At 36.5% G+C, this 18,917-nt stretch overlaps 2 protein-coding genes and 1 long non-coding RNA gene across 4 annotated transcripts in view; 2 read left to right on the top strand and 1 right to left on the bottom strand.

Moving 5' to 3' along the window:
• LOC106181119 (uncharacterized) overlaps positions 1-6,289 on the top strand; it is a 48,620-nt gene extending 42,331 nt beyond the window's left edge. For both annotated transcript variants that reach the window (XR_015331026.1, XR_015331027.1), the window contains one exon: positions 6,260-6,289. The gene's annotated coding sequence lies outside the window, so the exon portion shown is untranslated. The remainder of the gene's footprint in view (positions 1-6,259) is intronic.
• The window catches only part of LOC147760101 (uncharacterized), a 215,946-nt gene that overhangs the window by 156,172 nt on the left and 40,857 nt on the right, over positions 1-18,917 (bottom strand). The window lies entirely within an intron of this gene.
• Positions 8,810-18,917, top strand: part of LOC112041646 (uncharacterized) — a 52,866-nt gene continuing 42,758 nt past the window's right edge. The window contains exon 1 of the mRNA XM_086995336.1: positions 8,810-9,973. Within this exon, the coding sequence (XP_086851462.1) occupies positions 9,052-9,973 (922 nt within the window). The 5' untranslated portion in view covers positions 8,810-9,051. The remainder of the gene's footprint in view (positions 9,974-18,917) is intronic.

Below are 18,917 nucleotides of genomic sequence, written 5' to 3' on the forward strand. Positions count from 1 at the left end.
CTATCTGCATGTTTTGTACAACTTCAAAACGAACTGGAAATTTAGCAATAAAATAACATTTGTTTCATTATTAAAATTTTATCAACATTCTTTGGTACCACCAGCATTCCAATCACATGCAAGCACTGGTAAATATATAGGCACTTTGTACGTGTGAAATAAGAATAACAATAATAAATACGATAACATTAACACATACAAATCACGCTGGACTACCAAAAATTACATAAATTTACTTGTACTTACGTGTAGCGCCTACCATACACAAGGTGACGGATACCCCAGAGTTATAGAGAGCCAGTTCCTGTACTTACGTGTAACGCCTACCATACACAAGGTAACAGACACCCCAGAGTTATAGAGAGCCAGTTCCTGCCTGAGGACGCCAAAGAACCCCTGGAGAAAGTACTTAGTGGCGGTGTACACGGCTGTATATGGAGTGGCGGTAACTCCTGAAATAACAGCGTGGTGTGAATTAGTACATACGCTGTAGTGACTTATTACTTATTATTATTATATATACAGTCATCCAGAGGAAACAGTTCAAGTCTTATGATGTTTACTGCTATGAAATACGCACACGGGTCTGGAAGAAATACAACAGTGGTAAAAAAGGTTGTCCCACCCCCGGTTTCATGTGCTTTTATTTATAAATGATCACATCACAGGAGTTAATTGCTATAAATTGTGTTTTTCATTCCAGATACCATAGCTAACTTGATTAGTGGTAAAGAAAATACAAACTAGCGGTGAAGATACCAACATTTAATACCATTTATTCACATTTATTACGTGTACCCCCTCAAATCCGACGTTTCACTGTGATTTTCACAGAGGTAAAGTAATGCATGTCCATTAAATTGAAATGACACCACGCGCTAGCGCTAGCACATGAAAGCTTTTGACCAATGTTGTATATACCATAAAACTAAGAAGAGCTAGGTCGTGATTATTTCAAATGAATTCAATATTAAATCAAAACACTCAACCTGTCTGAAAAGGTCTTCTGCAAGAATGTTGTTCGAGACTGAACAAACGGTAATTTTTTTTCATCTTCTTGTTATTTGAGACGTTTTATTTCAAGTGATTGACAGGCAGACGACATACCCACCCGCAGTAGAGGAGACCACTGAAAGGTGACCACGACTATTAGTCAACAGAGGTAGTGCATGGGACGCCAGATGAACAAATGACCGGAAGTTAACGTCCATACTGGTGGTCAGTCTCGTGAAGTTATCCTCTGTCCCCAGCCACGGCTGGACGTTAGGCGATATAGCATGGTTCAAAACCAGTATGTCCAGCCCGCCGAGTTTATTTTCCGTAAACTCGGTGTATGAAAAAAACAACAATGTTTTTATAATATTTAACCAAACGTTTATTGCAATTCTAGAGACATTTTGCAGTTGTACACACTTTAATTGCTGTACTGTTTTCACTGTTCGTTTAAAATTGCTTTTGTTTAAAGGCAAGGAGTTATGTTTAGGTCACAAAAGTCGTCACGCCTGTTTCCATGAATATTATATTAATGATAAAAAACTAAACTTGGCATCCAATTGCTCATTATTCAGACATCTTCTTGTATATTTGACAATACTGTATGTAATTCACAACGTTCACATTGTTCAGGACCCATATACTGTAACCCCTCTACCCATGATGACTGCCGAAATTGATAATGCCAAAAGTTTAGCTGGGTCCCCGATCTTAATTGCCCTGAGTGTCAGAGTCACTGTGAAGCCAGTTTTGCTGATATGGGTTATATATGAAATCAAGATCGAGCTGCAAAACTGAAATCTAGAACCTAGGGTAGATCTTAGCGTCCTTCTGTGGAAAATCCTTCTGTGGGAAATCCTTCTGTGTGTGTGTGTGTGTGCTATGTACCTTGATAACCCTAGCGGTCTCCTCCATGTCTCCCAGGTCAATGTGTGTGTGTGTGTGCGTGTGTGCGTACTGTGTACCTTGATAACCCTAGCTATCTCCTCCATGTCTACCAGGTCAATGTGTGTGTGTGTGTGTGTGTGTGTGTGTGTGTGTGTGTGTACCTTGATAACTCTAGCTGTCTCCTCCATGTCTCTCAGATCAGCTACTGTGTACATATGGTTAGACTCAGGTGCCGGAGATAACTTTTTACACTCTGCTATGACCTGAAATCGTTATTATGGAAAGATGCAACTGACACTCAGCTGATTGTTCAAATAGCTAAATTATAGAGCAGCTTTTGTAAAGGAAAATAAAATCGTTAATAAAGTATATTGTCTAAGACACGAAGTCCGAAGCTGTTATTTGAAGGTTGACCTTCCCTCACTTATAATTTATTACCGGCAACTGACCTTTTTTAAGAGGTTTTCTCTGCGCGCCGTTAAAACAAGATTTGCTCCCATCTTGGCGAAATGGTACGCCACCTGTTCTCCAATTCCAGAGGACGCCCCGGTAATGAGCACTCTCTTGCCTCTCACCATGGCTGTGATAAAACTGATATGCTTATATCAGCCTATTATCATTTTGATTTCTGTTACAAATCTGGCAATTTAATAACGCACCGGTAGGCCTGATTTAATCCATATGTAATGACAAATATGTGGCTTTATCTTAAGCAGACAACGTAGATATTGTGGTAATGGCAATTTCATAGATATTAAAAAAATCATATGCCATAACAAAGTTCTATGTGGCTTTATCTTGGGCAGACGTCGTAAATATTATTTTGGAGACTAGGATAGAAATAGTACGAAATCCATGCGCTATCACTCTTCTTTTCGGATACTGATATCCACTGGTTGCGTAAGCAGGTTACAGCCAACACGTACCAGCCATTAAAATGGAATGCTAACGCATGGATTCCATACGTTAGGATCGAGAGAAAGAGAGAGTGGTACACAAAAATATGATCGACTGGCGTATTTTCAACCTCACCAAACTAAGTTGGTCTGCCCTAAGTCTTTAATCGTTTACTCACATACTGATCACAAGTGTCAGTCCCGTGTCCACATGGTAGAGTACAGTAGACTATATGAACATGTACATCAGACTTAGATAAGGACCGGCAAAGACCGTTCATGCTCACCGGGATCGAAATCATCCACGTAGAGGCTGGCGATGTAGACGGCAGTCACAGTGAGGAGGACAGCAAACAGTGTTTTTGTCTTGGAACCCATATTGAATTTTTTTTATTTCTGAGACGCGACGACCTCTGCAAACCCCACTGACCTTTTAATGTCCCCACTGCACACACTGCTGGCAGCATTAAGTGTAATACCAGTACATAAGGTCAGCATTAGCATCCCTGCTTTGGCCAGGTCAGTACATTTAAGACTGGGTTCCCATACCTAGACTGATCTTACAGGATCGATCCATCTCCACGGGGTTTCTCGCTAAATTGCTGCTAAACAATAGTTAATTACCCCCTATCAGCTTCAGTAGGTGTGACAGACATTTAAGCCGCTTAAGTTAATTGCAATTGAGTGAGAATCCCCATGGAGATAGTTCGATCCAAAGTTAGTACAATAGGGTCTGGGAATGGTCTCTTATACCAGTACACAAGCTCGATGGTTGTGTTGTAGCAAGTTCATTTTATTTGTATGCTATCATTACTGTAGAGTAAAATAACATAAAGATGTTCTGGGTGATCTGTCTTTTCCTGATATGCGAGGTAGGTGATCAAAATCTTAAGGGAAAACAGAAGCTTTATTTGTTTTTCAACATTATTCAAGGTTGCCTACTAAATGTGACGATGGTATTGACTTCTGTCTTTTGCTGACAAATACGACTCAGTTATAGTCGTTCTTATTCTTTATTTACTACGTCCCTGTTGTTACTCGCGCCGCTTCCAACATTTCTATTTCTACCTCTTGCAATCTTTAGCGGCCTTCTCTACGTTTACCTTACATCATAAATACCATAAGAGCATGTCAATCAACTCAAGTTACTCTACAAAACACTCCCCGCTCCTGTCAATTACTAACATTACATAAATTGCATCAGTTATTCTAACAGATAGAGGGGCTTGTAAATAAAAGCGGCCGTCAGCGGCTAAGTTTTGAAGATGAAACTGGTGTATGTCTTAGGGAGCATACACATCGAGAAGAGCCGAGGTCTAACAAGGCCGCGACCTACATGAAAGGGAAACCGCTTAATCCTGTAAGGTTCTCTCCGCCTCTCACACGGCTCCCCACTCGGCGGCCCTCGACCGGTTGAATTAACCCGAGATTTAATTAGTGTGCCCCTGCAGGGACGACGCATGGGGAGGCGTGTGAGAGGCAGAGACCATTAATGGATCAAGCGTTCTTCCTTTCATGTAGAACCGCCATAATTAGATCGCGGCCTTACTAGACCTCGGCTCTTCTCGATGTGAATGCTCCCTTAAATTGTTACTTTTGGTGTGCATTAGGAGACATAAAGGACACACACGTCATCAAAGGGATTTAATCTCGGCTCCGATGTTTAATTGCTAGGCCCCTGCAGCAACGGCGCATGTGGAGGCGGGGAGACCGTCGAGAATCAGCGGCAGCTCTTGTGAAGTGTGGTCGACCATATTTAGTCGGCGGATCAGTTAATACTCGGATCATCTTTTCTGAATGGAGCCTTAATCTGTGTTTGTTATTCAACTTCTATTGAAGTGTCTACACTCATATTTTGTTACTTACATCATAAGATACAGTGGCGGATTTAGAGGGGAGGGTTAGGGGGACCTAACATCCCCCTTCCGTTTTTCAAAAATAACACTATTATTCCACCCTTGAAATTAGAGTTTTAACTTGCTGATTTATAGTCAACCTTTTCAAATGGAACCGTTTGACCTTCAAAACACCAAAATATTTTGAGGCACTTTAGCGGGCCCAAACTAAATCTCAGCACAAAACGAAGTCACAGAACGTTCCGCGCTGTCTTCTAAAACAAGGCCTCGTGTACGTCGTTAACTTCAACGCTGCGAGCATAAGACCATGCTCGGGGACTAGCGTTGCGCGAGATGAAATAATACGGCATCAGGGTTATCGATTGTAATTACCAATGTAAACATGCGCAACCACACTGGCCCTCTGCGTGATTAGGTAGAAGGTTTTTATTTGATTTCAAATCTACCAATGAATCTTCTGCGGCTCCGTGTAATTCCACTGTCTTAACACAGCTAGCTTACCGCGGTACATGTATAGCCTTGTACGCGGGTTTTTATGCAGTATTTTTTCTAGACTTTTTTCCTGAAAATTGCATTAAGAAGTAAAACGTATATTAGGTGGGCGGGTGGGTCTGGCACAGTGCTGTCGTTGGCGTGCACGGGTGCAGGTTACAACAACGACCTGGCCCTGCAATCGAGAAGGCAAGGGAAAAAGTCGATGGTTTAGAATAAGTGATCGATTTGACACTGACAGCAAAATTATTACTGGTCATTATCTTAAAGTATTCCTTTCTCTTCAAATTTTGCTTTAGAATATTAGAGTTTACTATTAAGATTGATTTAGATTCTTTGGATGGTCATAGTCAGGGCCGTAGCCCCGGGGGGTGGGGGGGGGGCATGCGCAGGGGCAGCTGCCCCCCCCCCCCCCCGGGATTTGAGGTGCAAAAAAAAAAAATAATCGCAAAGGTAAAAAAAAAAAATTGCAAAGTTGGTATAAAATCTGTGAGAAAATGCACTCATGGCCACTAGACAATCATTCAACAATGTGTTTACAAAGGTGTATTGTTTTTAGTCAACTCAGTTCATGCCTAAAAGTCCAATTGGCGTGTTGTGTTGAAAAAGTGGCTGTACTTATGGCAAAATGAACCCACAATTTCTGACTTCTGATTGAGCAATAAGTAACAGTTAAAATGCACCAGAATGCAGTATTATACATACAGTTTTTAAAAATTTTCCACACCGTGGGAGTGGGACAGCCCCTCCCACACCCTCCCCTCTCGGGTGCTTTGCTCCCTCGTGTCCGCTTACTGCCCCCCCCCCCCTCAGGCTACGGCCCTGATAGTTCTCTATCCTTGACCAGCTACGCCACAGATCAAACTTGAATGGAGTCAATAGCTAATCCTGCATGGCGGCATGCATGTCATACTGCCCTTTCAACAAAAGCAAGAAGTGTTCTTATTTTTTTCAAAAGTCACCCCCCCCCCCCCTTCAAAAAAATCCTGGAGCCGCCCCTGTCATAGCAAAAAAGTAATCTATCTTGGAACGCTCCGTTTTCGGATTTTCAATACAGGCCTTCCCAACTACCAGACTCGGCACATAAGGATCCTGAATTAACCGGTATATCGGACCACACTACCCGTTTTCAAGGTGTGTGTCAGATCGCATTTCGGAGTATCACACCCCAGAACAAATTTTGTAGGACGACCGCGGGCTCATCCACACTCGGCTGTCGCCTTGATTAGAGCTCGTGTACAAGATGAACTTTAACAACGATGATGAAAATACTATGTTTGCAGACTGGCGATGCGCGGGTTGGCGGGTCAGTCACGGCGCAGTCGGTAGCGTGCTTGATTGCAAAAAAAAAAAATAATAATAATAATAAATAAATAAAAATAACAGCAAACCATGGTAACGGCAAGTCACGAGTTCAAATCCCAGATGACGCATGTCAGTTCACCACAATGTTCAACGAGCTGGCCCCGCAATCGAATACGAATGCAGGTTCTCGTGGTCTGAGATGTCGTTTTTGTTTCCAACTTCTTTCCCATCTCGACGCTTTTCCTAATCATAATGCCTCGCTTTAGAAGAAACGGCAGGACAGGTCAGAAAATGGCACCACAGGCCACAGGTACTACAGGCCAGTTGTTAATAGATGGCGCAGCGAGCAGTTTTTAGAGGACATTGTGTTTTCGGTGCAAAGATGAAAAAAACCACTTTCGTCAGGGTTTATAATTGTATTTTTTATGGATTATACAATATATTTCTATTTTTTTTCTTTTTACCTACACAGTTTGGTAAAATGTTTTTTCTCCTTGATTAAATCGGCTTATAGAAATTTAAATTAAAATTGTTTTGAAAAAATTAATGTAATTTTGAATTTTTACAAGTGTTAATTTCTATAAACATGTATGTTCAAGCTCTATTTAAATAAAAGAAAAAAAATAACAGGAATAAAAGTTTAAGCAGAGTTTCGTTTTGTTGATATCGAATAAGAATTAAAAAAAATTATGGTGGATATTTACTGGTCGTTGATGCTGTTTCCCCTCTCTAGCTCTGACTTGAAGAGTGACAAGCCCCCGAGTGTCCAGACCCCGAGGCCCACGCTAAGGAGGCGAGGGCCATTCCCTAAAAAGGCCCCCCCGGAAAATAACCTGTATCCGTCCCTGCGACCCCCCTTTCAATGAATCCTGGATCCGCGGGGAAGGGGGGCATGAATGCCTGTCAACTCCTGCCTTCGCTTTCTATAATGATCTCTCTACCCATGTGGAATCAGTTACATTTAGGAGAAAACGACACAGCAGGCCAAGAAATCGTTTACGTTAATATTTTTGATACTGTCTTTTTTTCTCTCTTACAAAGATTCGTAAAAATATTGTCTCCTAGACGTATCTGTTAAATATCCCGACTTTTCTTTCTTTTTTAAATTATATAATCTTATATAGAAATTAAAAAATGAGTTAAGGAATTAAAGCCGAAAACCTATTGAATGATCAGAGAGAGAGAGAGAGTGTGTGTGTTTTGCCTTACAACTCTTACCACCGCTGTCAAAAATAAACTCTCCAGCCGTGTGGTATCAATTATATTTGGGAGAAAAGGACACTACAGGTCAGGACATCTGTTACATTAATATTTTTGATACTTTTTTTCGCTTTAACAAAAACTTGTAAAAATTGTGTCTCCTTGACATACATGTATCTGTTAAATATCCCACTACAATATCCCCAAGTTATATAATCTTATAGGCCTATAGAAATGAATTAAATGATTACCCATGATACGATAGCTTTCTGTAGGCCTAAGATAAGAGAGAGAAAGAGAGAAGCGGGGCAGAATTTTGCTGGAATTTTTGGTGAACTTGGCCTGGATGTGGTGTGAAACAATGGACATCGGACACATTTCATCGGACTTGAAGAACAAAACTAACAATCACAAAGCAAGCACGAACGTAATCTCCTCTCACGTGGTCAAATGCACCCGCCGGTGGACCACTGGTGTAGGGCCTACTGCTGATGGTTAGCTGGTGGCAGATTGCCATTGGTAATGTAGCTGGTGACCGGTCCACCGGTGAGCCATTCGCGATTTTCTCATCGTATTGTAAAGTGTAGATTTTTTTTTTTTAAATACGCGTATGCGTATTGTAATAACGTTACCTCATTTCGGCGGAAGTGTTTTGTGTTTTTTCCTTTGTTCACTCATTTGGGAGTGCGCAATTTCCAAGCATTTCATTGGCCTATAAAAAGTGTCACCCCCTGCAGAGTAATGAAAGTTATAATGCCTGGGTCTACTCTTAATATGACTATTGAGTATAAAACCGCTGTACTATGGAATTGTATTCTTTTTTTTTTTTTTTTTTTTTTTTGTGAATTTTGATGTTTATAAAATGATACCAGGAGCATATCATTCCAGAGTCATTTATCTCCCCCGAAGTATTGGTTCACTTCTATTGTCCAGTGTGTGTAACAAATAAATAAATAAATAAATAAATAAATAAATAAATAAATAAATAAAAATAAAAGAAAAATAAATCAAAATAAAATAAAAGAAAAATCACTGTTACAGGTGATAATTGTGATGAGAAATATTAGTTTTATGCATATCTATTTTATCTGATATTAAATTATTATTTTCCAGTTACCTTTGTACGGCATTTCTTTTGTGCGTCTATAGTTTTGCTGTGAAAAAAATACCGGAACTCGTGTTGCGCAAAGGATTATGGTCTATATGAATGAGGCGCCATTTTCTTCAACAACCAGGAAGTAACAGGACGGAGATTGTGGGATAATGTTGAACATATTTGACAAAGAAAGAGATATGATCTGACCGACTTGTAGGTATATGGAGCAAGTGTTTATGTTACTGTGATCTCCAAGCTGCAGCACCAGAAGTGAACATAAAGTTTAGCAATCGCTGACAGAAATATTACAGGATCTACTGTCGGAATGGAAGCCATGTTAGGGCAGTCTAGACGAGGTGTAAATCCAAGATCAGGACAGGTGACAGTACAGACACAACCTCCATTAGCTGGACAGGAAACAAATACAACATTAGCTACACATCCTAATGTTTTCTTAGAGAAGGCAGAATGTGTGCGTTCCTTCAGTGCTAAACTGGAAGATGATAGAATAACTGACATAACTGGGTTAGCCATAGATAAGGAACACATGTTTGTTGTGGATAGATATAACAACAGAACAAAAGTATTCACACATGAAGGACAATTTAAGTTTGACATTAAAGTAAACATACCATGGGATGTGGCTGTGTCACAGACTGGTCACCTGTATATAACATCATGGGGTGACAGATGTGTCCAAGTGTACTCCACCAGAGGTCAGCAGGTGACAACCATGGGTCAGGGTCTACTGGAGTTACCACGGGGTATTACACTGAACAGACAAGGTCATGTGATGGTTTGTGACAGTGTAAAGAAGTCCATCTTCACATTCCATGCAGACAGTGGACAGCTCCTGAACACTATTCCACTCAGTATGTGTGAATACCCAGAGTACATCACAGTGAACAGTGTGAATGATAACATTGTGATATCAGACTTGGACTGTGTACATGTGCTGTCACCTACTGGTGATCATCTGTACCAGTATGACGACAGCAGAGAAGGCAGTGGACTGAGTTCACCACGTGGAGTGTGCACAGACAGCTATGGTCACATCTTCATTGCTGACTTTAGTAACCACAGAATAGTGGCACTGAGTCCACAGGGACAGTTTATCAGATACATTGTCACTATGGATGATGGGTTGAAGGATCCCAGTGCAGTGGTCATCAACCCTGCTGGTGAACTGGTGGTGGGAGAGGATGACGGCAATGTTCATGCATTCCAGTACATTGAACTGAAACAAGGTGAGTAACATGTATTAACTGTGGATAGATATGTTTATTATGTAAAAAATTAGAAAGTTTATTAGTTTTACAATGTTTTTATCCATGAATATGTTTGCCTTTATTTCAATAAAAAAAACTTTTAAGCAAATTTAAATTCAGTGAGCACACAGCTGTGCTTTAGTAAAAATGTATGTAGAGTGGAGACATTTTCTATAGTTAATACTTTACTGTTACTGACAAATTTCTATGAACCCATTATAGTGATTAGGATTTTGAATAATGATGAAGAACTCTTTTTAATGGAATTTATAGTATGCTTTATTTGTATTTTTATTAAGTCACAAGAAAAACATCTTACATTGTTTAATCCCTGAACTTCTTGTCCATTTGTCAGTAAAGAACAAATCAAGTCTCACAACAGAACAGTCCAATTCTTCATATTCTTCATCTTGTAGCTGTTCATGAAAGCTTAGATATACCTCAATATATCTCAAATGTACTTTGTCAAGTTTCTCAATGTCTTACCACTTCTAGATTCAAAGACATTTCATCACCAGTTTGTTGTTAACACACACAAATAAATTAAATGTTGAAGTACTTTGGATGATACCTTATTTTCCTGACTTTATGGATTGTTGTTTGCAAATAAAACTAGCAGACGACCATTTTTCATGAAATGGAACTACTTTTTACAGGAAGTAGTGTATTCATACACAACAGTGACCTTGGGTTTGGAATACAAAAAAATAGTACATGCATTCATACTGTCACAGCATGCAAATTATAATGAAATATACAAAACTAAACACATTTTTATGTAACACAAGTTAAATGCATTTTTATTTATTAAAATAATTTATTTATTTATATTATTATTATTATTATTATTATTATTATTATTATTATTATACTGGATAAAAACATTGATGAAATGGTTTTGACCACCTTTTTGGACTTTTTAAACTTCATGCTGATAGACCCACATATTTATGTCAAAGGCCCGGACTGAATCTAGTCCCATGCATAAAAAGCCCAGACCCCATGTTTATTACGCCCTGGCTGGGCCCATTCTTTATGGTGTTTGTTTTGTTAACAGCATAGTGGGCAAGTTAATTGACCAAGTTAATTGGCCAAGCTGCCAGTTTGTTTGTATGGCATGTGCGGGGGGGGGGGGGGGGGGGGTCTTATAGAATAATAAAATCAGACAGAATATGCTGTGATTCCTAAATAAAATAGATGGGGGGGGGGGGGGGTAGGAGACACCAAGGGGCTTATGATTATAAATACCATAGCATTAATAATAATGGTTACATATGCACAACTCCTTCCTTATGTTTAAGTCATAATATGATAAATTCATCTTATTATCATGTTGGTGTAATATTTGGCCTTATCAAATATGTTTTTCATTGCATTTAACAAAAATAAGTAAAATGTGTACAAAAGCCTGTTTCAGCAAAATGGTTAAAATAAATTTTTACTCAGAACATATCTTTGGAAGAACCTGCTAGAGGAGAAGACATATGTTGTGGGAATTATACACCAATATCATATTCACCATAAATCATTGACATAAAGAGCTAGTGCATCATATTTATGACCTAAGTTGAAAATGACCCATTATCAGCGGGCGATGTCGATGAGCCAGAAACAACAGAAATGCCGTTCAGTTCCAAAATCAGAATAGTTGCTTTATTGAATTTCACTTAGATTTTTATTACAGATTACTAGTCAAAATAACATTGTTTCATGTTTATTTCTTTGACTTTCCACTGAGAAACTCTGGAAGATAACTTTCACACACACCTAATGCATGCCAGCACATCTTCAGCTTTTGACTTCATTCAAGTATGTGTGAATAGAATACTTCCACAGTCCCTCAGCTTTACACCTAAATAACCTTATCATAATTAATCTCCTGCTCAAATAAGTTTTGCGCCTCAAAACTTTCACAATTAAAATTAAATAATCTATTTCCAATAAAATTCTATATCATAACAGTTAAATCATTTTATTTAAAATCATGCTTAATTAAAGATACCTAAACATTATTTAATCATATCATATTCTGTTTATATAAAACTTCTCATTACTGTTAGTATGCACACACAAAAAAAAAATTTGAATTAATAAAAAAATTATAAAGTAACATTACATAATACTCATTCCCTACAGCAAATATACTAAAATTTAACATAACATATCTTAGTTGTATTAATTGGCTATATACTTCTAATTAATACTCCTTCAGTCCTTTAATACATATCTCTAAAAAAAATTAACACTAGTTAATCAATTATGATTACTTCCATCTTGTAATCATTATCTTATTTTAAGATAAAATTTATAATCCATTAAAATATTTTTAAGCATACATATAAATATATTGTTTATATTAATAAGTTGTCATTCAGTCAATATTTCAGCACAAATAATCATTTAATGTTTATGTAGTATGAAGCAACATAACATTTTCACTTAATAAAAAATGTTAATCATTTGCTTACTTATATATCCATATCAGTATCATACAATAAAACTATCATTTAAACTACTCAATTTATTAGTAACACTTAAGTATCTTCAGTTCATTCTGTTAAATTGTACCATTTAATATATATTATCCGTTATTGATCAAGGATATTTACTCTTCAACTAATAATATTCACTTCCCATTTCAATAACATTTTAATGATTCCTGTTACAAACAAACCAAAAAAAAAAAAAATGAAAATTATATATATATATATATATATATATATATATATATATATACAAGTGAAAATACATGCAAAAATATGTGGGTAAATAAAGAAAAATGTTAGTTATAACATTGATAAGCTCATTAAGTTCTATTTAAACTGAATAATAAATTTATAATTCATTACTTGTTATAAATGTTGTTTAATAGTGAAATAAAACAATTATATAGAAAGTTTAAAAAAATACTAAATCTACTTAATTCCTTAACATGACATTAAACAAAACAATATGGCACAATTAAATTTGACTAAATGTAATATATATTTATTACAAACAAAAGCTAGGCATAACAAAACAAGTGCAGATGAAGCAAGTATTTGAGTAAACCATCCTCCTTTTGTTTATTTACATTAAAACAATCTAATATTGGCACAATGCTAATTTCTCTCCTCTCTTAAAAAAATATTTATTCAATGATAAACCAGAAATTGATCATGCAGAAAAATGATTCTGGCATCAAAATTTTCTTGGAATATTTTCATTATTTTAAAGTATTTCCAGCAGTTTATTTGAAACTAAATGGCAAGATAAGAACTTTTTTTTTTTTTGTTGACTTGATTGATAATTTTTATGTACAGACACAGATGTGTCTGTACATATAGCCGTCATTTGCGTCTGTCGTCGCCATCGTTGCTGTCGTCGCCGTCGCCGTGCACTTTTACCGATAACACGATAAGTGGAAAACTGTTTTTTCTTTTTGTTTGAAACTTACAGAACTGATGAATATTCATAATACGCAGGTCAAGTTCGAAAATCAGCATGATCGGGTCACTTATAGGGAATTTGTGCTGTTTTTTCACTTTTTTCAGCATATATGCAGCACCGATAACACAATAAGTGGAAAACCATTTTACCTTTTGGCTTGAAACTTAAAGAACTGATGAATATACATAATACGCAGGTCAAGTTCGAAAATCAGCATGATTGGGTCATTTTTAGTGAATTTAGGCTATTTTTTCTCTATTTTCAGCATAAATACAGCACCGATAACACGATAAGTGGAAAACCATTTTACCTTTTGGCTTGAAACTTACAGAACTGATGAATATTCATAATACGCAGGTCAAGTTCGAAAATCAGCACGATCGGGTCACTTATAGGGAATTTATGCTGTTTTTTCACTTTTTTCAGTATATATGCAACACTGATAACACAATATAAGAAAGACAGATTGGCCAATTGTTGTAGAAGTTATGCTGTTTTTTCACATTTCCTTACATTCAATTCTTAGGCATGTTAACAGTCTCATTATTGAACTAATAAGGTACATAAAAGTGTTTGTTTGACATTTCCTGCATCTTTACAACATTGTTAGTTGATTTTGTAAAAATGATGGTAAACTTGTTATCATGTATTGTGTAATAAAGTGTCAAAAATGGAAATAAACTCATATCATTGCAGTTTGTCAGATGCATTCATCCACTATGTTCAGAATCTCAGAATGGAGGAAGTTGGACATTTAACACTGTTCTATTGATACTTTTCCCATCTCATCAATTTTCTTAGTTGGTCATATAAAAATGGCAGTAAACTGTTTATTTTGTTTTATGTTAAAAAAGTGTTAAAAATGGAAATAAACCCATTTCAGAACAGTGCTGTCTTGTTTACATTTTGGCATTTTCAAGATGTGACTTTGAAGTTCCATGGGCCTGAAGACTTTTGCTAGTTACATTTTCTGAATAACCATGATACTAATATTTTATAATTAAAAATTGATGGTCATTATGCTGTAAAACATTATGTAATATTGCATCAAAATTTGAAGAAACCCCTATTTTGGGCACTGCTCCCATGATGACCATTTAAGGAAAATCATGTCACTTACTGTTCTCACACTTACAGGAAAGAAACATGGGACTAAAATACAGCTTCAGTAGGCAATGCAGTCTGTTTGGTAAATTTTTATGGCAATTAAACAGTTTTTTGTGAAAATTTAATTTTTCACATATTGGCATTTCCAAGGTGTGACTTAGAACCTCCACGGGCTTGAAGACTCATGCTAGTCACATTTTGTGAAAATCCATGACACTTATATTTTATTATTAAAAATCGATGGTCATTATGCTGTTAAGCATTATGTAATGTTGCATCAAAATAGAAGAAAACACAATTTTTGGTGCTGCTGCCTTGATGACCATTATGGGAAAACCGTGTTACTTATGACTGTCAAACTTTCAAAAAAGAAACACAGGACTAAAATGCAGCCTGAGTTAGAAAAGCAGTCTAATTGGCTTCTTTTTCTGGAAGTTATACATTTTAGTGTAATATTCATTATCTTTTTGGCATATTCATTGTGGGACTCGGAGCTCCCAAGGACATGAAGCCAAATGGTAATCATATTTTCTACATGTCCATCCTATTTATAGTCAATAAACAAAAATTGGTGATAATTATTCTCTAATTTATTATGTAATGTTACATCAAAATTGACAACAATCTTTTTGCGCTGCTACTGCAAACTTTTAATCTTCCAGTTTGATATATATATATATATATATATATATATATATCAAACTGGAAGATTAAAAGTTTGAATAGCATCTTCATTGGAATTATATTTACCTCAAGCTCTGCCAAGAGGGTTATATTTTCACCCCTGTTTGTCTGTCATCCACATAACACAAAAAGTTATGGACCGATTTTGCAGAAATTTTCAGGAACTGTCAGAAGTGGGCCAAAGAGGACAATGATTAATTTTTGGTGGTGGTCCGGATCAATAATCAATCAATTATCAATAATAATCAACAATTGCTGCCTTGGCAGAGGTCTGCACTCTCAAAGTGCTTTTCAAGTTTTGTTGTTTTCCTTTATTATTTTTTCTCAAACACTTGCATTTGTGACTTTTAACTCTCATCTGCCTGGGGCTCTGCACATTTTCTGTATTTCTACATAAGTTGTATTGTTTTTTATGTCTTTAAACATTATGTAATATTATTTTATGCACTGTCATCATTTTTCAAATATTGAGACTTTCATAATGTGAATTTGAACTCTCATGGTCCTGAAACTGTAATCTTATTGTAGGGGTGGATTGAGACCATCTTCTGGGTCTTCCGGAAGACAGTCAGATTATTAAGTTTATATTGACTGGTATCTATTTTTTTCTGTTGGAAGACCATCAAAATGGAGGATGGATCAACATAGATACTTTGTAATACTGTCAGAAAATATCTCTGGGTCTGCTCCTGTTATTGACCATGTTACCTGTTGTGCAAGATTAAAATTCAGTGTTGACTGACAGTGCTATTATAAGCATTATTTATTATTGCATCAAAATTGACAAAATGACCTTTTTTGCAACTTTATTTTCTGTTTTTTGTCTGTACATTTGACAGCTTTGCTGCCTTGTTATATCTCCCCATTCAAAAATTAATTGTTGGAAAATCTCCTATGTCAATATGGTTTCATATGTGACATTGTAATTGTTTGGCTAAAACGTTTTGATGGGCAAAATAATGAACTGCTCTTCTATAGTCAATTCAATAGCAAGACAATTCTTTGAACTTTTCTTCCTTTTACATACCCCAATCAAGACGGCAATAAGTAAAATAAACTGAGAAACTCTGGAAGATAACTTTCACACACACCTACCCAGCGGGCAAATCAACATTGAATCAATGTTGAATCAACGTTGATGGTCAACGTTGAAACTATGTTGATATGACGTTGACTATGAAAGTTGACTCAATGTTGAACCATCAAGGTTGAATCAACCTTGGTCTCAATGTTGAATCAACGTTGATGGTCAACGTTGAAACTATGTTGATATGACATTGACTATGAAAGTTGACTCAATGTTGAACCATCAAGGTTGAATCAACCTTGAGGTCTCAATGTTGAATCAACGTTGATGGTCAACGTTGAAACTATGTTGATATGACGTTGACTATGAAAGTTGACTCAAGGTTGAACCATCAAGGTTGAATCAACCTTGCGGTATCAATATTGAATCAACGTTGACGGTCAACGTTGAAACTATGTTGATATGACGTTGACTATGAAAGTTGACTCAAGGTTGAACCATCAAGGTTGAATCAACCTTGAGGTATCAATGTTGAATCAACATTGACGGTCAACAAGTTGACTCAACGTTGAACCATCAAGGTTGAATCAACCTTGAGGTCTCAATGTTGAATCAACGTTGATATGACGTTGACTATGAAAGTTGAATCAACGTTGAACCATCAAGGTTGAATCAACCTTGAGGTATCAATGTTGAATCAATGTTGACAGTCAACATTGAAACTATGTTGATATGACGTTGACTATGAAAGTTGAATCAACGTTGAACCATCAAGGTTGAATCAACCTTGAACCATCAAGGTTGAAACAACCTTGAGGTATCAATGTTGAATCAACATTGATGCCTCAATGTTGAATCAATGTTGAAATAAAGTTGAATTTGAAAATTGAATTAACGTTGATATATCAATTAGGCTATCAGGATATTTGATTGAAATTTGCCTGATGGCTGAAGGTGTTCTCCAAGATATCAAGTATTTCTTGAAATAAAAAGACTCAGATCTGAAAAGGGGGGGAAATTAGGAAAATTACCTACAAAAAAAGGTAATTTCGGAAGAAAAGGGGGGGGGGGGTCCAGACCCCGGGGCCGGCCCCTGTCTCCACCTATGGGTCGTCAGATTCTTTTTAAACTTTCCAGTTTGATGCTCAGTGTTACGGACCAAAACAGCCCGAACATAAAAAAACACAAACAACAACTAACTTAACTATGAATATAATATATTACAAACAATGAACATACACTACATAAACTAACTACATGTAATACTATCATGTTGCATAAACTTTAACATTTGTCAAATACAGTTAAATTCTAACAGATTCGTAGACAGTTAAGTTTTGAAGACGCAATGTCACAGTTTTACGAGTCCTTTTCTGTTAAACGTTCCTCCTGATAGTGTGGGGTTTTGAAGACACAATGTCACCATTTTCCATGTCCTTATCTGTTGAACGATCCTCCTGATAGTGTGGCCTCACAAAGTACTGTTAATAAAGTACAGTTTTTGTACTGTAAAAGTGTTACACACTGTCCACACTCACGTGTTGCATCAGTTCATGTTATCCGGAGTCTCGCACTTAATAACAGTCCCGCACTTCATTTACATTATACAAGTATGCAGGCACATACGATAATTCCTCATAAAAATTAAACAACAAATTAGCTTTACTAAAATAATTATAACGTCACATCAGGTAGTTAAGATAATTTTAAGAATACAAAAACAAAGGGTCACCAGTCTAATTTTTTTTCTCACAGCTAACTTAAATTTCCAGAAAAACAGGCATTTTTGGCTTTTTCAAGCTTTTTCTTCAACCTTGAGTAAAATTTTGTCAATTTGCCATAAAGTAAGGCTGGTGACCCTATGTTTTTTTTTCTTTTTCTTAAAGATAACCTGTGGAAAGTTTAAAAAAAAAACTGACGACCGCTTTTTTCACAAAATTAATTTTAATGAAAAAGGGGTAAAACAAGCGTTTTATGAGGGGTAATTACCCCTATGCATACCTCTCTAGTGAGATAATCATTTAAAACTATTATCAAGGTTATGATTAAGGTTATAAAGTTAAGGTTGGCCCAATGTTGAGATCCAGTTGATATGTCAACATTGACAAAGGGTTTACAAACACAGGTTGATTCAATGTTGAAATCCTGTTGATCTATCAACATTGAAAACTGATTGACAAAGAAAGGTAAAATCAATGTTGAGACCCTGTTGATCTATCAACATTGACAATTGGTTGACAAGAAAAGGTTGATTCAATGTTGAAATCCTGTTGATCTATCAACATTGAAAATTGATTGACAAAGAAAGGTTAAATCAATGTTGAGACCCTGTTGATCTATCAACATTGACAATTGGTTGACAAGAAAAGGTTGATTCAATGTTGAGATCTTGTTGATCTATCAATATTGATGGATCAACATCATCTCAACCTATCCTCAATGTTGAATCAACGTTGAGTGCCCGCTGGGTAATGCATGCCAGCACATCTTCAGCTTTTGACTTCATTCAAGTATGTGTGAATAGAATACTTCCACAGTCCCTCAGCTTTACACCTAAATAACCTAATCATACCATCGTAACAGCTAGAAATAGGTACTTTTTGGACACATAATTGGCCATATTTTTGTAAATTGTAGTCTGATTATTATAATTCTTTTTTTATTTTGCTCCTATGA

Source organism: Lingula anatina, chromosome 9 (genome assembly GCF_051362555.1).
Source record: "Lingula anatina isolate TDL-2025a chromosome 9, LinAna3.0, whole genome shotgun sequence".
NCBI classification, from domain to species: Eukaryota; Metazoa; Brachiopoda; class Lingulata; order Lingulida; family Lingulidae; genus Lingula; species Lingula anatina.